Genomic DNA, 21,305 nt, shown 5'->3' on the forward strand with positions numbered 1-21,305 from the left:
GTTGTTCAATTTCTGGCAATTTGTTTATTCACTAATTCAGTTCTTAGCAACACCATATTGTCACAGACAAAATACTCAACCACATTCAACCTGGAGTATAAACGCCATGCAGGGAACAGACCAAAAGTAAAACGAGACTACTGAAAGTATAGCAAAACCTTAGTGTCCAAAGTCCCAACCTCACCAACACTATTGTAAACAAAGCAAGACAAATTTACATTTCCTTTCAGTACAGATATTCACTAAAGACGTTTGCACATGTAATGTTTTAATCCAAAATGCAGCGTTTAAGTGTATACTCACTGAAGATAAAAGCACACTGCATCCTTGATGTGTGATACCGACTGTTCAAACTCATTCATTCAGATCTTTTATTTGAGGTAGAGTATTTTGTGAAAATATAAAAAATAATCATATTTCTCTAGCTCTTTAAAATGGAACAATAAACAACAATTAAAAAAAAGGTTTTTTTTTCAATGTCTTATGTCACAAACTACTATTAGGGTTCTATTGCTGTGACATTTATATCATTCAGTGCAAAACACCACTGAAAGAAATATAAAGCATTCTCAAGGACAGAGCGTAAACGTGTGCTTTAGTAAGCCTTTGACACAATAGTAGCACCAAATTAATACTGTAATCCACAATCTGTGGACTCTCCAGTAATTATAATTAACACAATTTAACATCACACCCACTTTTCCATTATGTAAACATTCTCTCATCTTTTAAAGATTGAGGCACACACACAGTTTTCTGGAGAATATGGACTATGGAAAATAGTTCAATTGCAGATTAAACAAAACGCAAGATCACACCGAGTAAAAAACTATGATAACGGATAATAATAATAATAAAAAAAATAAAATGTATGACTTTAAGACTTCTTTTCTTCTGCTGAACACAAAGAAGTTATTTTGAAGAACATTGATGGATAACCAAACAGTTTTGGTTCCCGGGACTTCCATTGTACTTTAAAATGTCTTGCATACAGGTTTGGCATGATATGAAAGTGAGAGAATAATGATAATTTTCCTTTTTGGGAGGACTACCCCTAAATACACTCTTGTGCATTCAGATATACTGTAGTGGTAGCAATCATAGTACGGAAGGATCAAGTGTATTGATGCTTGTCTATATTCTTGCTCTTCCTTTCCTTTCCTTTCCTTTCATAAAAGACACCAGATAAAAAATCGGAGAGCATTAATAAGTGACCCTGTGTGGTGCCCGTTTCAGTCTATAGATAGTTATTCAGATGCACACTCGTACGTACGTACACAGACTGTCAGCTGGACAAACAAGGCATTCTGATTGGTATTTTAAGGCTGGGTGTAGGCTCCGAATGGTTGTCGAGCACAGTGCATCTTGATTGGTGTGGTCATCTTTAGATCCTTACAGGTCCATGCAGAACAGGAACACATTCCGATTGGTCCTTTTTGTAAAATTTGGTCTATTTAAAGGAGGATCTGAGCCACGTAGGGCGAGTGTGTGCTGGCCACTGCTGCAAGCAATGGAATGTCACTGGACTCAATTCTGGGGGGAAAATAATAATACATTCATACATTTGACATTATGCTGTTTTATTCTCACACTGTCTGCATTTAGAAAATCATAATGCATGACTTAAGTGTAGGATTAGTGACAATTGCTGTGTTCAAGCCATGTCGTAATTGCCATAGTCTCCAGATGACAACACGTGACATTCTACTCGGAGCTGTTCACGTCCTCGGACTGGAAATTATGTGTTTGTATGGAAATCATCAACGCTTAAATTAATCTGCAGCAGTCAGGTGTTACATCGGTCACATGGAACATGTAGGAGCTCTCCAAAAGCCTATATTCAGAGCTCTACAAGGACATGAACGCTTTTTACAAGTTAAAATGTGGTAATTACGGTAATTACAGCATGACATGAACACACCTAATAAGTAGGTTAGTGTGATCTTACCCCAGTGCCAGCCCCAGGTCTTTTACATGGACCCTGGTTTGACCTCTCAGATATTCTGCTAAGGATCGACTCTTAAAGTACACCTCCTGTAACCGGTCCTCCAGATGCATCACGCACTGAGATGATGTTTGCAAAAACACACACATAAAAATCAGAATCTACACTAATGATCAAAAGTTTGGGGTCTGTAAGATTTTTTAAAGATATTTTTTTAAAAGAATTCTCTTATGCTCACCAAGGCTGATGTATATCATATCAATATATCAGATTTAGTAAAAATCAGCAGCCACTCCTCACACGATCATTCAGAAATCATTCTAAAATGCTGATTTGTGCTGCTAATTATTTTTGTGATAAGAAAGTTCATAAGAACAGCATTTATTTAACTGTTTTTAATTAGTATAAAAAGTCTTAAGATCAATTTAATGCATCTTTGGAGTTATAAAAGTATTAATTTCTTTAAAAAAAATCCTACTAACCCCAAACACTTGAACAGTAGCGCGGATAAACATACTGAACACTGCAGGTAATAAACTGTAAATATGTGTGTGTGTGTGTGTGTGTTGAGGAGACTTACAAAATCGGTTGCGATGTTGAGCGCATATAGCTGCAGAACCGATGTGATGAGAGTGTGTATGAGGTTGGACACCATCACGTCCCTGCCCATCCGCCCGCCTTCACACACGCGCCTTTGACTCGACATCACCTGCACACTCAGTCGGTCTGTATCTGCCACAATGCACAAAGCCTCGGCCACGGGTTCATCCAGCGCCGGATGCTGCACACACACAAAAGGTACACACTTTTTCATAATGTACGGTACAGACCTTAGTCACGCCATATTAAGGAGCTGTATGTAAGAAATTTATTTCAAATAATCATAAAATGGCCCTGAAATTAAGAAATCATGTTCGTAACTCGTTTCAAATACTTTTATCACTGACAACAGCATAGCTGCCAACTCTCACGCTTTCGCAGTGTGACACACGGTTTTGCATGTTTTCACACGCACTCACGCCACACATCCAATTTCTCACGCAAAAAAAAAATTAAAAAAAATCCCCGACCGTAGATGGCGCTGATGAGCGCCACTGAGCCCTATGCGCTGCACCCCGAAGTTAGCGAAAGAAGAAAACAGTCCGGGCCAGGATATCGTCATTTAAAAAGTGAAGTTGCAGCCCTCAACTGATGTTGATGTTGTCATGTTGTGTTTTTGTTGGATTCTCTACCCTCCACCGATCTACCAATCACGAAGTCAGTAGTGTTGCAGCATTCGGGTTGCCAGCTCTGCTCTAGTTACCACAGCTGCAGATACAAACGTGTCGGATAAAAAAAAATGTTGGATCCTGCAGCCTATCTGGCAACCCTGAGTCAATGAGGAGGGGGAGGGGATCCAGCGCTCTACAGTAATTTGAAAGTGATTGCAGTACCAGTTTTGGCCACAATCTTACATACAGCTCCTTTAAATTTAACATGGATGAAAACAAGGCTGACTAAAAACCAGTTCACACCAAGGAAGATAACTAAAACAATAAATGAGAAACGATATCATTGGAATCACTTTCGGAATGTTTTTTTTCCAGCTGATGAAGGATAAAAACAGCAAAACGTTTTGTTGAGAGAAAACTGCAGGTCGTCGCCCACTGGTGTGGATGCTAATATACAGTAGATATCACACAGTTATCATTATCTGTACAGTTATCGTTTTTGGTGTAAACAGGGTTTTACAAGCAACTTTCAAAGCTTATGTTTGTGTCTTTTTTTTTCTCAAAAGACTTTTAGCTGAACAATCGGTCATTTTCCTTATTTTCATTTCTGTCAAAAATTAAAAATGGCATTAGCTTGGTCAATGGTAAAATCCAAACCTAAATTACACATGCTAAACATTAAAACTAACAGACATAAAACGATAGAGCAAAAATTGTCAAATGAATGATTGTGAACATACATGAAACATTTACTGTATGCAGTAATAACTGTAAATGTAACTACTTACAAGAACAGTGTGTTCCAGGTCAGCCATAAGGCACTGTTTGAGCCTGAGATCAGAACTGATGCCATGCAAGGCAAAGTCAGGCATGTATTGAGGACAGTAACCACCCAGCAAAGAACGCCCAAAATGATTAACACTGGCTCGGCTCTCTACCTGATAACTATACAGAAACAAACACAAATGGTTATTGCAGCCTGCCTTGCACATGTGCTAAAACATTTTACTACGAAAATCTAAAAATCTAACTTGACTGATAGCTGTGGGCCAAAAATACATGTTGCTTTTAATACAACTATTATAGATAAAATATGACTTAAAAATAAATCAAATAAAACAATCTTTTCGACATTTCAATGCATGTTTAAAAAAAGTTATGATTTTATATAATTCCCACTAAAAATGCTCTTTCTGTCAGAAACAGTAAAAATACACTTCAGGGTTTTAACACTATTTTCTTTCTCTTTTTTTCTGCCAAAGACTCCTACCAATGCATGTAAAATGATACAGCACTATGCTGCACTTGTAAGCTGTGGGCTTCATGTCACGTCCAGTACAAAAATGATCAGAAAAGTGTCACACAAACTATTAAAGGGTTAGTTCACCCAAAAATGAAAATTAAGACATTAATTACTCACCCCTATGCTGTACCAACCCCGTAAGACCTTCGTTCATCTTCGGGACACAAGTAAAGATATTTTTGATTGAATCTGAGAGCTGGATCACTCTTCCATAGGCTTCCTAGGGGACTGGCTCTTGACGGCCCATAAAGTCATTAAAGAAAAGGTTTAAATATTCCATGTGCCTACAGCGGCTCAATTATAAGTTTATCAAGCGACGAGACTACTTTTTGTGCGAAAAAAAAACATAAATAACGACTTTATTCCACTATTCCATTACTTCCTTATGGGCGCATGCGCGAGAACTGAGACGAGGACGTTCTCATTCGTCTACTTCTTGTTGTTACCGGCTGCTCACCGCTTAGGAGTTTTACCGCCACCTACCATATAAAATGATGATCCATATATAAGGCGCTCCGGATTATAAGGAACACTGTCGTTTTTTGAGGAGATTAAAGGCTTTTAAGTGCACCTTATAGTGCGGAAAATACGCTAATTGAAAAGCGTATGTACAGCGCGCATCTTCCTCTGCTTGTAAACAGAAAGTTTTGCGCTTCCAGCTATATCAGCACATCATCTTATACGGTAGGTTGCGGTAATACTCCTAAGCGGTGAGCAGCAGCCGGTAACAAGAAGTAGACGAATGAGAACGTCCTCGTCTCAGTTCTCGCGCATGCGCCCATAAGGAAGTAATGGAATAGTGGAATAAAGTCGTTATTTATGTTTTTTTTTTCGCACAAAAAGTATTCTCGTCGCTTGATAAACTTATAATTGAGCCGCTGTAGGCACATGGAATATTTAGACCTTTTCTTTAATGACTTTATGGGCCGTCAAGAGCCAATCCCTTATGCAGTCTATGGAAGAGTGATCCAGCCCTCAGATTCAATCAAAAATATCTTTATTTGTGTTCCGAAGATGAACGAAGGTCTTACGGGGTTGGTACAGCATGGGGGTGAGTAATTAATGACTTAATTTTCATTTTTGGGTGAACTAACCCTTTAAGATCATATTGAACTAATGACTTTGTTAATAATAAACTTAAAGGGAATAGTTGGGATAGTTCACCCAAAAAATTTAATTCCCTCATGATTTACTCCCCCTCAAGCCATCCTAGGTGTTTATGACTTTCTTCTTTCAGACAAATACAATAAGAGATATATTATACATATAAAAATGTCCAAGCTCTTTTTTCACTGTTATTTTATAATAACAGTGAATGGAGGATGAGATTTGAAGCCCAAAAAAGTGCATCCATCCATCATAAAAAAAGGTGAGTAAATCAAGGGGTAATTTTCATTTTTGGGTGATCAATCCGTTTAAAATGCTGATATTCTTGTTGGTATTATTCAGATGTATGCAGAGCAATATCACTAGTTTTTTTGGTTGGACCATATTTATGAACACTGAATAGGCAACACTGAGATGTAGATATGAACCGTCAAATGCATTTATCCGTCTGAAGTTTGCAAAAAACCTACAGTATTACGGTATGTTTTCACAGTACAACAACAGTCAAAAGGTAAAATGCCATGTTTTGCATCATGACAAGACCCCTCTAAATTAAGAGAGTGAGATTAGTTTGCACTTACTTTGGCAGTGGTAACTCGCACTCCTTTTGTTCAGTAGCCACGAATAGTTCTCGCGGTGATGTTTCCTCATCATCACTGTCACCCAGAGCACTATCGGAGCTCTCGTTCCTTTGTATGTCACTCAAAATCCTTTGATGCAACTTCCTATCCAATCCCCGCCCACACCCCAGCCTAGTAAGACCGCTGGCTTGTCCGTCATTATCTGCCTCCCTGGGGCTGCCAATGTGAAACTGCACCCTATGCAGAAGAGGACTCTGATTGGCCAAAATGTGCTCTAATCCACCCCCAACAGAGTCACTGTCTTCTCCCAAACATTCCTGTCCCATTTCTGTACATTCAGGCCTGACAGTGGTCGATTCCATACTGGGGGATGGATTAGTTGATTTAGTATCAGTCAAAATAGTTTCATCGTTTTGTTCTACAAAGGTGCCTGGAATGGCATCGCCCAAGCCAGAGTTCAGTGCTTTTTCACTGGTTCCAATAACACTAAGAGAGGGCTTTAAGGGGTCTGTTTTTTCATTGATCCTTTCACTTCCAGAGGTGGGATCAGTGGTTTGAGAGGTGCAGGGATTGGCCGGATCGTTCATCTGTCCTTGAGGTTGTACATGTTCCTGCAGGTCTGAGCAGCGAATGAAGTAGGACAGAACATACAAGACTCGCTGTACCAGCTCCCTCCTGCGTCCCACGACCACCGTTCGACACACTCTCACTGGAGAGCCCAATGCACCATACAGATCACCTAAACAACACACAACAAATAATATAATACAGTAACAAAACAGCTTTATAGTTGCAAATGAAAACAAATGCAGGACTAGCAAAGTGACTTTAAAAAAAAAGACAAACATCAGCGACATGTTCTTTAGTATATGACAGCTTAAATAAATCAAGTTATTTTAAGTAAAAAAATTACCATGATAATAAGAATACAAGACCAGTCTTCAGGGAATTATTGGATTGAATTATTGTTTGATCTCAAGCTAATTTTTTGTGGGGGAAAAAAAATATATATACTAAAAGAAAAAAAAAATACAATAATAAATAAATGAACCTCAACAAAGAAAGAAACTATAGCTCTGCTAAATGATTCATTGTCTCTCCTATGTTAAAGCGAATATTTAGTAGTAATAGTATTTAATAGTAAAAATGAATATTTAACACATTTAAGTATATGACTCTGTACATAAAAATTGTTTTAATGATGTATAAGAATCATAAAGTATGTACAATATTGTTTATATAGAATTATATCAAATTATACAGAATTTAACTGATTTGCAGAGAAGGATGTAAATTAAAATCGCTTCAAACTTGGCTCATCTAATCAGAATTTTATAAATCTGTTTTTGCACTGCTGCCACATTTATGCTTCATTTAATGTGAACAATATTATATTTACCATATTATATTTATACCATATTTACCAATTTATAATATTACCATAACCGCGAGTTTCAAAACACTATGCAACTCAACCAGGAATCACCTCTTTATTTTGCGTATGCCTTAGGCAGGAATTATTTAAATGAGCAATCTTCAAAAGAAGAAACTCAAGACTAAAATCGAGTGGTTTCAGAGAGTTCAGAAAAAAAGAATAACTAAAGAATAACTCTTTTTGGAAAGACTTTGTGCTTTGCAACTTTTTCATACTCCAACAGCAACATTACACACTAAATAAAGTTGAAATTCAAAAAAACAAAAAACAAAAAAAAAAACAATAGGTTCTCTTTAATTAATAAAACAATTTATTTGCTGAAACTCTAGTTGGCCCTCAAACCGTATTCACTTTATAGCCCTTAATCCTGTTATTGTGGACAAATGTGGGCACAGAGGACTCAGGTGTGATCTTAATTTTTATTTATTATAAATGTTATATCACTGTCTTCGATAAAGTTTTGTCTATCCATTTATGGTGTTTTTTTTTTATTTTGGGGGTATTATTGAATTTATTTACTTCAAAAAGTACCATGTAAATTATGCTTATTTTTATGATTTATTTTTTTATATATTTTTTTAACTACATTAAAATGTCATTCCAGTAAGTTCTTAGAGCTAAAACCTAAAGATGAAGTGACTTTCCTGTCATCTGGTGTCTTATTTTGGCTTATTTTAGAATGCTCTAAATTACAGTTTTTCCCATATATTTCTATGGGTGCCCATTTTTGACCCAAATACAAGATTAAGGAGTTTTTTTCACCCACTTAACATTGTAGAATTGAGTCAAAAAAAAATATTGTGTGTGTTCAGAAGGCAAATTTAGGAAAAGTAGCCAAGTCTTGTACCACTCGGATCAAGGGAAGTATTTTTTAAAAAATAAATCAAAACTATTTTGCCCACATTTGTCCAGAATACGTTTTAGGTTTAAAATAACTATGTTGTGAATGATATACATATAAGATTAATAAAATAATAATAAATTAATTGCGCATGATTTTTGAACATTTTCAAAACTATTAATGTGATGTCCAGAGAGCAGTAGACTCAACATTTCTGCATGAATCTTGTATGAATGTTTGTATGAGTATATATTTATACATTTATAGTATAGTATAATATACTATATATTTAAATATTTAGTCTTGTGTGCATTTCTTTTTACCTAATTGAGCCCACAGTGGGTTGTATGGGTGAGATTTTGCCAACAGATCCACTGTCTGTGAGGCAGGTTTCTGGCAGGCAGGTGTGATTGGCGGCAAGCTGCTGGGCATCACCGTGGGAACCCAGGCTAAGTGACGGGTAAGAACAGCAGTGAGGAGAGCTGAGAGAAACCTAGACAAAAATGAAAGGAATAGTTCACAAAGTTCCCACCAGAACTCAACACAATAAGCCAATCAAGAGGAAATCACTCATGACCGACTGCCACACAGACACACCTTGCCAATTGTGTTTCCTGACACGCTTAGGATCAGAGACGATGATGGAAACAAATAATTGATTTTTCCAAATATCCCTTTGATTACACAGTACTAGTAAAAGAACAAGGTTAAAGATTTGAAGTAATATGTTTAGTAGAAAGGTTAAAGACCACTGACTGGCTCTTGGCTCCGTGCTCCATCAGAAAACTCATCTCCTTCAGAAAGCGATGGCACAGTAGGTTTCGCTCTGTACTTTGGGATATCATGGAAAGCCAGACTGGCTCGCTGATGCGGGGAGCCATGTACAGGTTCCACACCGTCATCCTACAAACCAATAGAGAACCAGATGAGACTAACCCAAATCAATGTTGAAATTGACTTGAGGGCTTCTGTAACAATATCCTCTGCACTAAGTTGGCATGAAGATTCATATTTGTTCTGAAATTTTAGAGCCAAACACAAGGCGTTTGAAAATACATAAAAACATTACTGTAAATATTTACTTCCAGTGCTATGATCATGGCCTTGCTGAATTAATTGAGTCATTTTATTCACTGTTACAAAAATAGTACATTGTACATGAACTGTACATGAAGAATTTAATGCCAAAAATATACTGTAAGAAGTGTGATGATATCAGCAGTGCACCACATCTCTCTCACTTTCACCTGAATTCTCCCAGTGCTTCCATCACTCGACACAGATAGACCTGCACTCGCTGACTGGACTCAGCTATCCTTCTGCACAGAATCATTGCCTGAAAAACAATCACACACAGTTTAAACTTTGAGGTAAAGTTTAAATATTAAACAAATAGAAATACTACAGTATATACAAGATTTAAAAATATATATACATGTATATATATACTTTTAACAGCAAGGATGAATCTGGAAAAAAAATGTGTTGTAGTCCAAATAAGTCTTGGATTCAAATATCTCCCTTTGTAGTGGACTTTCAGCTTTGTAATCTTGCAGATCATGTTTATGCTCAAACAGAAACATTACACACTAATTAAAGTTGAAAAAGTGAAAAAGCATAGTCGGATCCCTTTAAAGAAAATTCTATTCCAAATAAATATAAAAAAAATTTCCCCACTGCAAGACTGAAGTAATGCCTGCTGAAAAGCCTACAGCTTGACCAAAGCGGAGGAATTGCATTTCAATATAACATTTATTTTAAATAGTAAAAATATTTCACAATATTAGTTTTTTTTTTTTGATAAAATAAATATCAGTAAGCAATAAAACTAGGCACCTTGCGGTTAAATTATTCACAATCCTATTCAGAATATATTCTGACATTCTGACCCACCGATCAAAACTGTAAAAACTGGCATAATAAAACAGTATCAGCCTTGTTGGTTGTTTTCTTTGACCAGTAAAATAAGATTATTTGTCCTTTTGCCCTGTTTGCTGTCTCTGTAATGTTTTTCAAAAAAAAAAATTAATTTAAACAGACATTTTAAATAATATATAATAATCTGATAATAACTGTTTATGATCATATCTTATCATTAACATATGTCTAAAATTAGTTACTATGACAACAAATAACTTGCCTGCGCTATCACACTTACCCTCTCGATGGCAGTCTTGAGTTTGTTCATGTGAGACTCAAACAGAGGAAAGTGGGAGAAGAAAAACTCCTGAAAATTGTGGTTTTCCTCCTCTCTCTCTGGCAGGCTTATAATGATGCTGATGGCAATCTTCTTCCTCCGGATCACCGCGGGGTTGGAGCTGCAGCTCTCATCAGACAGGTTGAACATTTCTTCAGTGCTCCTGATGAACAGACATACACAAATACATCCAACTTATCTGCCCACTGTCACTTCTGATATCTCACTTGTGGCACATAAATTGATTCACACTTACCAGCGAGGCATGGGGCCATGTTGAAGACTGGTGGCCTGGCTACGGAGCCATCGCCTCTGGTAACTGCTGGCACAGCCACTGCTGAAGGAGGAGCCAGGTGAGGGGAGGGGAGTGGCCAACAAACTGCTTAGAGATGCTGCAAAAAGGGACGTTTATATTATTACATTCGTCTGTAAATCAGCAAGTAAGACAAATATCGGCCAAGTTTTCATCTGTGTAATATGAGTCTAACTCTAAAGTAACTGTTGTGGGTAGGTCATATACGAACATCTAATGTTACGGACATATTTTATCATGGTAATGTTCAGTCTCTTTTTATTTCCACTTCCCTTTTATCTAAAGAGACGGAACTATTTGCACTGTATTTATCAATGGGAAATACATCATGCTAAAATAATCTGTCATATGTAGGCCAACTGTGGTTCACATTAATGGGGTAGCTTGCAAGTCGCAGCAGCACGAGTTACGTGACCAGCAACATATTTCGGCTTCAAATATTGTTCGTAGTTAACAGTGAGTGGTTGTTTCAGACATTATTTTATTAAAGTGCATTTGTCAGTACTGCATTCCTGACAGAAAGAAAAGCTTGCACTTAAGGGTTTGACCAATCAGATGAAAGGGGCATTTCAGCGCCGCCCATGTGTGCAAATGAAATATCGAACTCATAAACCGATTAGTAAACCTCAGATGAATCCAATCCAATTTTTCGTTTTTTAAACTAAACAGAAAAACGAGCTGGTTTTCATTTCTTGTTATTCGATTCGAAACAGGAAATCAAATGACCAAAAAATACACGGACCATCCGTGTACATCATTATTTATTTTTAATTCCCTCATAACCTATAATTAAAATAACTTTCCCTCCCTTTAGCAGCGACATCTCTTCTCTTCTCTGATGACGTGTTTACTGACATGAGGGCGGGATGACCAGTCACTTACATGAGATCACAGCTATCCAATAAATTCGTGATGGACAAAATTAAGTATACCATACATTTTTTCTTGTTCAAGAAGCCGTCAAACTCGGACATACAATATGGAAAGAAAATGCATAATGAAAACAAGATAGAAAGGTTTAAAAGACAGTCACAACTTCCGTTTCATATCAACTTTACTGCTAGCAAATAAAATGTAAATTACTTAATTTCTTCAAGCCACAGAAATGTATTTCATGTCATGGCAGATAACTGATCACAACTTGATTTTGATAAATGGCAAATATTAACTATTGTGCTATTTTTGTCTAAATAAGTAAAACACTAAAAACTAAAACATTTTAAATGCTACACACAAATGTAGACAGCACAACATTATAATGTAAAGTATATTCATTTTGAAACTGGGTAAGGATTACATTTAGCTTAACTAGAATTTGTAATTCCTAGTTTATTAAATAATTCACAACATTATATTAATATTATTAAAAAAAATCTTAAAATATAATCAATGTAAAAGTAGAGAAAATGAGCATGCACCATTAAATATCCACTATCAACTGACAAGAATATATAAAAAGATATACATGTCTACATATAACATCGGCCGATAACTGGTATGATACAGTATCAATGCTTTGGTCAATTCAAGAATGCATTAATGATGTTCTGACTTCATAAATGTGTGCATACCTGATCGAGCAATGCCACTGTCTCCATCCTCACTGTGTCCTCTGCTAGGCATGTCCACTGGATTACTGTGGGCTGGAAAAAGAGAGTCATTACACATTCAGCGAGAATGTAAAGCGTGTCCGCATTGCTTCACATTGTGGGTGATTTGGTGGAGGTTTTGGATTCCCAAGCACTTTTCAAAAGAGCATGCAGGTTAGACTCCCCCTTGCACACACACACACAATCTGATTCTGAACCCGATCTGAAAGTGTGAAGATAAAGTCTGTAATCTAGAAACCTTGCAGTCTTATTTGTAACAACACTGCTGACCCACAATAACTCTGTTCACACTTGGTATTTACATCTATTTCAGTGATCCAATCAAAAGTGTACAGCTGTATAGAGATGTAAACAGTGAAAAATATTTGAGAGCCGATCACAAACCACATTATGGTTATATGCGATGTATATTATTATCATCGTCAGGTGTAAATAGCATTCTGTCTCCACTGTTGTGATTGTATCACCCAAATATGTTAATACCAGGTGTCACACAGGTTCAAAGGCAGAGGAAGTGCATTATGTGAGGGGGCCTAAATCAATCAAAGGATGAATAGTCAGAGAGGACACACAGTAGAAAATGAAACATAGCTAAAGTGTTTGTGCATGTGAGATCAACACATGCTCACGCTGCTTCAGCATTCCACACAAACCTGCAAAGAAAGATGCGCTCCGAGCCAGGCGGAGCAGAGGAGCGCTAGGTACACGGCAAACTCCTAAAAAGAGTGGCATATGGCCATGTTGAGAAACGGTATGTTTGGGTGAAAATCAGAGGAAGAGTTAAGAAAATAAACAGATGAAATTGCTTTTCCGAAACCATGAGCTGTCATGCTGTCTACATACCGGTATACAGCTGATCTTAACATCCCCAATCAAATAGAAATAGTGGAATTATGGATTTACAAGATTGCTCACTACTGCATTATGTTGGTTTGTTTGTATGTATGTCTGACTGTTAAATAAAAAAAAAAAATAAAAAAAAAAAAAGATGAACCCTGTAAAAAAAAATAAAAATAAAAAAAATAGAAATAGTGTTCAGGAAGTAAAAACTTTTATTTTCTCCATAGGGAAATTGATTTTTAACAATTTATAAACCTTTAAACAGACCTATTGTACATGTATATGTACGGGTATATGCTCTTATCATGATTAAGAGCTGAATCCATGGTTAAAAACGATATTACCCATGAGGCTCTATATATATATATATATATATATATATGAAGAGTTCAGATGCAAAAGCCTCTAAGTGCCATTTGAAATTTTCTTCTAGAATGATCATTTTTATCAAGCTTGTATATTTAAGTTCAGTGATTTCACTTAAATGGCAATGATAATTACCTATTTATTGTTATTTAAGTGAAATTACTGAACTTATACAAGTTTGATAAAAATCATCATTAAATAAGAAAATTTCAAATGGCATTTAGAGGCTTTTGCATCTGAACTCTTCATATTCTGTACGTGTGTATATACAGTATATATATAATTAGAACGCGGCTCGACAACAGAACCGGAAGAATAAATGCTGAATAAAGTCGAAGTTTTTGTTATTTTTGGACCAAAATGTATTTTCGGTGCTTCAAAACATTCTAACTAACCCACTGATGTCACATGGACTACTTTGATGGACTACTTTATTTCCTTTCTGGACAAGGACAGTATATTGTACATACATTAATGGACGGACCGAAAGCTCTCGGATTTAATCTTAAAAATCTTAAATTTTGTTTCAAGTTTACAGGCTTGGAACATCATGAGGGTGAGTCATTAATGACATAATTTTCATTTTTGGGTGAACTAACCCTTTATAGATATTTTCAATAATTATATTTCAGAACTGAATCAAATAAAATGATACGATGTCAACATTTCTCTTTCATCTGTCATCCTGGTTGTTGTTTTTTTTTTTGCTGCAATGTATTCTGGGACTGTTCTTTGTGAAAGGTACATGGAATGCTGCTTTAAAACTTGGGAAACAGCATAAATAAGATACCAACCTTTTGGAACTGCCTTTGTGACAAGAGTGAACCTATAAATTGCTGCCTACGTAGGCACTCGGTAGCTCACTAGGTTTTGGAACAGATTGTGACAAATTAACAAACAAAGAAACGTTTGTACTTATCTTACCTATGCTGCTGGTGTGAAAAGTTTGGCTCATTGACTCAAAACTGTCTTGCAGCCTTCAAAAAACAAAGAGACAATGAGTGATCGAGAACAGAGTCTTGTAGCAGCAGATTACAGGTGAGAGGAAAGAGACGTACGTATTTGTACTTCCAGAGGTGCTGCTTCCAAACCGGGTAGAAAAAACCTTACTGACCATCAGCTGTGGTGGAGACCTGTCACATACACAATATTACAGTGTTATCGCATACACACCACTAAGACCCTAATTCCTGTGAAATATATGACATTTACATAAAATACTCACCGAATGTGGTGAATTTTAAGAGTTGAACCCTTATAGCTCATGGAAACTGAGCCAAACATCATTTCTCCAAGCATATTCACGTCTGAAGCTGGTCTGGTATACTGCGTGAACATACATACATACATAAGTCAAATGTGATAGTGTAATCTATGTAGCCATAAACACAGTTTATGTTGGAATTTTGACTAATGGACTTAATGCCTGAGCATGAATATTTTTCTGTACAAACCTGATATGTAGGAGGCTTGTCTTTCTCATTTCCTTGGCCTCCGATATGGCAAGCATCACTCCGATTGGGGGGAGTTTTGTTTCCATCAGCAGTCTGTAAGATGTACGAAACAATCGGCCACATCACACTGTGTCTCAGTCTTTAAGGACATCACAGAATCAAGGGGATATTAATACTTTTGTTCAGCAAGGATGCATTAAATTGATTAAAAGTGACCGTAAAAGTAAACAGTAAAACATTGTTGCTAAACAATCCATTTATAAATCTTATCACCAGAAAAGAAAACTTTCTATTTCTCGAAGAATAGAGTAATGAATCTCGCACCTTATTGGGGATGTAGGCTATACTATATAGACTAAACAGGCAAGCAGATAGACTCAGAATCTGAATGTAAGTTTCATGCTAAGCGTTTCCCAAGGAAATACTGACATAAAAGTTGGCTTGACATTGGACGTTCGAGATTCACAAATTTAGGGACCGTCTCTAAAGTTGCATACGACATTGGTATAACCGTTTCGGTAACACTTTATTTGAAGGGGTGTGCATAAGACTGACATGAAACTGTCATAAACATGACATAGCACCTATCATAAACATGAAGGAGTCTTTATGAATGTTTATGACTGTTGTCATTATGTGTCATTCGGTAAATTATGGCAATTTTAATGCAAAGTTGACATTGTTTTAAAATGTCTTTGTTATGACAACTTGACAAAAAAAAGAAATCATAACCTGTCACAAATATGTCATAACAGGTCTAATTATCAAACTTAAAGAAGTTATTTAGCTTTGTGTTAACATTACCCTGTCATATGGTTGGTTTTGACTTTGGCCGTCATGACACCATTATAACTGTGACATGAATATTTTACTTGTCCTCAAGTAAAGTGGAACACGTTGTACTAGTTATAAAGATGTCATTAAGGGTTATTACACTGTCAAATGCTTTAACAACAGTGTCATTAATATTTTCCCTTACCTCAAGTAAAGTGGAACACGTTGGACTAGTTATAAAGATGTCAGGTTGACAGGTTATGTTTTCTTTCATTTCTGTCTTTGTTAATGTCAAGTTGTCATAACAAAGACATTTTAAACAATGTCAACTTTGCATTAAAAGTGTCATAATTTACAGAATGACACTTAATGACAACAGTCATAAACATTCATAAAGACTCCTTCATGTTCATGACAGGTGTTATGTCATGTTTATGACAGTGTCATGTCAGTCTTATGCACACCCCTTTAAATAAATTGTTACCGGTGTGGGTGACAGGTATGATGTGCACCTTGTTGATTTTTTTAAATGTAATAAAATAAACTGTCAAATCATATGTAAAAAAGTATTTTTTTTTCCCACAACTTAATTTTGTTTTGGAGGCCTCCTACAACAGGTTTACATGTGTCAAAAGTAAAAAAATGCTATAATTTTCTCATAATATACATTGCACATTGTAGATGTTGTTCATGGTTGTTCAGAGTCGATTGTTTCATATGAGAGGCAATAACGTAATGTATTATGCACTTTTGGCTGCACGACTTTGCAGAAAAAAAATTACATTATTTACACAGACACACTACACATTCCTTGAAAGGTAATATTTCGACATTTGCGATATTAAATAATTACGCTAAAGTGCAGCCCTATTCACCAGAAGTGAAACAAGTGAAGTCTTATGAGTCATTGAATCATTCATTTAAACCGATTAAAAAAATGAATTCAAATTAATGATATATTTTTGGAATAGACTGCAGCAATTAACATTTAGTTAGAACCTCTCGTAAATTACATTATTGTTTAGTTGTCTATTCAAAATCTTGGGAGAAAGTGATCTCTATAAAAAAAAATAAAAAAATCACGATTCTCCATTTATCCAGAAATGTGCAGCTCTACTAGAAAATCTATGATAAATGATGTTGTGCAATAACAAACAAGGAAATCGATGATATGGAAATCTGCCAGTGCAATATTCCACCATGAGACACAATTCTATGGCAATACACTCGCACACACACTGTTATTCTGTCTCTCTCTCCTTGTGACAAAAGCTGAAGAGCTGAATAAACAGACCAATCATGTGACAACTTACTGACAATAAATCACACTCTGTCTGTTCAGAGAGAGTCAGAGACATTCAATAGCAACTGTCTAGATGCATGAGTATACATGTGTTGACATGAAAAATACAGCTTTGATTTAAGACTATGTATAAGCAATAGGAGAATTCAACTCAATATTACACCAATGAAAATAAAGTATGCATATTGTGATGAAAAATCAGTTTACACATCATCAGTTTAAACTTTTGCAGTAAATAATTAAGGTCTAGGGTTTTTTCCTTTTTCCTAAAATGTGATCTTTTCTGACAAATTTTCTTTGCATGTGAATTAAAAAAATATTTTCCTTCCTTAATAGCCTCTTTGCAAATTACATTGTAACACTATTCTAAATCAATCTTTGCAGAAAGGCACTGCACAAACTGTTAAGGTCAGACTAAGACCGATGTGTTTAGGGACAATGTTTTACTTTCATGTATTGAGTATAATTATTAATTATTTTCACTATTAGGCTACTTACCTTTTGCCTTTTTAAATAAATTTTGGTTGCTTTTTTAAAATTTCTGTTTCTTTCCCTCTTTTTATGAGTGTATCATAAAATGAAAATAAATCATTAAGAAAAAGTTTGGGATCCTTCAGAAGGACATGAACACAGTCAAGAACCATTACAAATATATATATTTTATTCTTATGGTATGGTTCTTTTTTTCTTTTCTTTTTACGAACAGCACCTCTTCTATGTCCTTCTTTTATCTCATGATGACTAGATGGCCAAGTTTACGAAAACTGAATATACACAGACATTATTTTTTACTTTTAAAGATAATGAAAGTGAATTATCATGACATGAAACTGTTAAAACATCCTTGATGTGAAAATCCCCCAAAATTATACAAAAACTTAAAATCAAAAGTCATAAATAGCAATACCAATCCAACCCAAGATCCAACCCACACATTCACTCTCAAAAGCAACACTTTGACCCAGTTAGCCAAGCAGTCACACCTGTCATGAGATCCAAGCAAGCTGGATTACAGAGCATGTGACTCCTCCCAAAACAGTGCTCATGGACACCCCCACACATACACACACCACATTAGCAACTTACCGGCTCGGATGCGTCCAGTTTGTGTATTGCTTTGGAGTCAAAGAGAACCTGCCTTCCTCTTCTCTCACAGTCTTGATACACTATTAACCTGATTTGAGCTAGATCAAACTCTGCAGATGCCCAACTAAAAAAAAGAGAGAAACAGAAGTGTGGTCAAAACATTCAAAAACAGAAAAAAAGACTTACTGAAGTTACATATGAAGAGTTCAGATGCAAAAGCCTCTAAATGCCATTTGAAATTTTCTTCTAAAATGACCATTTTTGTCAAGCTTGTATATTTAAGTTCAGTAATTTCACTTAAATGACAATTAATAGGTAATCTTCATTGCCATTTAAGTGAAATTACTGAACTTAAATATACAAGCTCGATAAAAATGATCAATTTAGAAGAAAATTTCAAATGGCACTTAGAGGCTTTTGCATCTGAACTCTTCATATATATATGTATATATATATACACAAACATCAATGTCAATTCTTTGACAAATAACTGGAAACATTAAACTGGAAATAGTTATTCAAACTATTTCAATTTTATTGAAAATTCTAAATTGAATTTTATATTTTATATTCAATTTTAAGTGAATAACAACTTACAACAATAATGTTTAAAAGCCTGGGGTTGTTAAGATGTATTGTTTTTGTAATAAGTCTCGAAATGCTTACAAGGGTGAATTTATTTGATTAAAAATACAGTAAAATTATGTAAAAATTATATTCTTTTTGTAATATATATATATATATATATATATATATATATATATATATATAAATGTAATTCATTGCTGTGATGCAATACTGAATTTTCAGCATCATTACTCTAGTCTTCAGTGTCACATGACCCTTCAGAAATCATGCTAATATTCTGATTTGACGCTCATGAAACATTTCTTCTCATTATCCATGTTGAAAACAGTTTTTACTGGCTGTTATGTTTGTGGAAACAGTGATAATTTTGGGGGGATTCTTTGATTAATAGAAAGTTCAACAGCATTTATTTGAAATTGTTTTTTGTAACAATATTACATTTTTTTTACCGTCACTTTTAATCAATTTAATGCATCCTTGATAAAGCAAAGTATTCATTTCTATTTAAACATTGCACTGACCCCAAACCTTTGAATGGTAGTGTAGTGTACATTTAGTTTTTGTCCTCACACAAAGCTATATGGCTTCATAAAACTTGGAATATACCAAATCAGTCTACTTGTATAGTGCTATATCGATCCATGTTCACTGAATCATTCCCTGAATTCACATGGGAAAAGAGAAGCGTGAACATTCTTCAAAATCTCTCCTTTTGTCTTGTTTTGGAAGTAAATAGTACAACTTAAATTTTTGGGTGAACTATTCCTGTCATTTAAACCATAAAACTACTACAAGAACGTTCAATAAAGCATTTCATTGCACCATACCTAAACGACCAAAAATACATTTTCTTTAAACAAATACAAACATCCTACCTGCTTTCCATTCTGGTGTATAAGTGATCAATCACTCATTTCCAGCCTCTAAGCACTACATATACATCCAAAATAGATATGAATAACCACCACAATAAGCCCGAAACTGGCCAAGAGAGCAGCTGAAGGCACGGAAAGTGGACCATTCACACAGTTGCATGTTTCTTCTATTAAACATCAAAAGATCACCACAGTCTAACAACGGAAAACACAGGCACACCGTCTCCATCTCCGCTTGTCCGGGCTCTGAGTGCACAAGTCACACGAAACCACACACACACACACACACACACACACGCACGCATGGTGTCGGCAGCGCCCCTTCTCTCTGGTTGTGTAGATGATGCAGTGATGATGTTTGTTATATCAGTGTCCATGTGTAAGTTGGCAATCACAATGTGTCTGTTTGCGTTGAGCTTGCAGACTTTGTATATGGACTGCTTAGTGTTCATGTGAGTGTGCATGTGTGTGTTAGAAGATACGTTGCTCCGTCCTTTCTAACCCAGCTGCTGAACAATACACTGCTATGCACAGGCCCCCTTTATCCCTCACACACGGAGGGCACAGGCTCTCTTTATCCTCTCCTACTAAGACTTTGCCTGAGTGTGTGTGCCAGTATATAAGAGAGAGACAGAAGGAAGGAGGGAGAGAAAAACACTTGCTTGGGGTGGTACTGCCACTGCACATTCACACAAACACACACACAGACCCTAGAAGTTATATTAGCAATACGACTCATAGATAAAATGGTTTTCATACTAAGATAATAACATACTAAACACTCACAGAAACCTGTTTACATTATTAGATTTAAAGCAAAAATTATTTATGATATATTCAAATGTCGTGAGGACAATTTCAACCATTTGGCCTTCAAGTGTAGCTGTAGCTAACCCCCCCACACACACCTAACTCTACTGACAGTGATTCACTTTTAAGAAGCAAAAACACATCTCGACACATCCTTTGTGGGATTTTCCTGATACTTCAGATCACATGATAAGCAACCGCTAGCTGTGCCACATGATCACTGCAAACACACACACTGAGATCTCACTGATTGACAAGATTCAGATTAAATCTGCTGCGTGTAGAAAGCTGAAGTGGAACATTGTTGATTCAATAGTTTGACAAATTTGATAATGCTTTCAGTTAGCACTAACAGTCTAGTATTCACATTATATATTTACCATTTTTATATTGCTACCCAAAAAAAGTCCAACAAGCCTCATGCACTCAAAGCAAAGGTCACACATCAAGCAACTTCAGCAGCAGTAAGAGAATAGCAGCAAGATATTACAGTTCAAAAAGATGTTCATTAAATTAATATTTTATGTGAAATATGAATCTAGATATACAGTGATGTGAATAAGTTTGGACACCCATGCTAAAGTTGCCTAAAAAGAGGAATAAAAAAATCATCTTTTGGATATTGATCTTAATGCCTTAATTACATAAATGAGGAAAATTCCAACC

The 21,305-nt window shown here is 35.8% G+C and overlaps 1 protein-coding gene across 4 annotated transcripts in view; it reads right to left on the reverse strand.

Annotated features, from left to right (window-relative positions):
- Window positions 1–21,305, reverse strand: part of fnip2 (folliculin interacting protein 2) — a 26,003-nt gene continuing 4,698 nt past the window's right edge. For 2 of the 4 annotated variants that reach the window (XM_039692348.2, XM_039692357.2), the window contains exons 2-18: window positions 18,367–18,490; window positions 15,204–15,296; window positions 14,975–15,075; window positions 14,808–14,882; window positions 14,674–14,726; window positions 13,197–13,259; window positions 12,505–12,576; window positions 10,877–11,012; window positions 10,582–10,783; window positions 9,671–9,759; window positions 9,180–9,326; window positions 8,747–8,916; window positions 6,148–6,886; window positions 3,945–4,101; window positions 2,526–2,726; window positions 1,949–2,064; window positions 1–1,533 (exon numbers count right to left, since the gene is read on the reverse strand). In XM_039692348.2, the coding sequence (XP_039548282.2) occupies window positions 1,455–1,533; window positions 1,949–2,064; window positions 2,526–2,726; window positions 3,945–4,101; window positions 6,148–6,886; window positions 8,747–8,916; window positions 9,180–9,326; window positions 9,671–9,759; window positions 10,582–10,783; window positions 10,877–11,012; window positions 12,505–12,576; window positions 13,197–13,259; window positions 14,674–14,726; window positions 14,808–14,882; window positions 14,975–15,075; window positions 15,204–15,296; window positions 18,367–18,490 (2,617 nt within the window). In that variant the 3' untranslated portion in view covers window positions 1–1,454. Of the gene's footprint in view, window positions 1,534–1,948; window positions 2,065–2,525; window positions 2,727–3,944; window positions 4,102–6,147; window positions 6,887–8,746; window positions 8,917–9,179; window positions 9,327–9,670; window positions 9,760–10,581; window positions 10,784–10,876; window positions 11,013–12,504; window positions 12,577–13,196; window positions 13,260–14,673; window positions 14,727–14,807; window positions 14,883–14,974; window positions 15,076–15,203; window positions 15,297–18,366; window positions 18,491–19,829; window positions 20,084–21,305 lie in introns of those variants that run through there. The other 2 variants (XM_039692370.2, XM_089132367.1) reach the window with 2 other exon arrangements.

Source organism: Pimephales promelas, chromosome 6, assembly GCF_988280905.1.
Source record: "Pimephales promelas chromosome 6, fPimPro1.hap1.1, whole genome shotgun sequence".
Classification (NCBI taxonomy): Eukaryota; Metazoa; Chordata; class Actinopteri; order Cypriniformes; family Leuciscidae; genus Pimephales; species Pimephales promelas.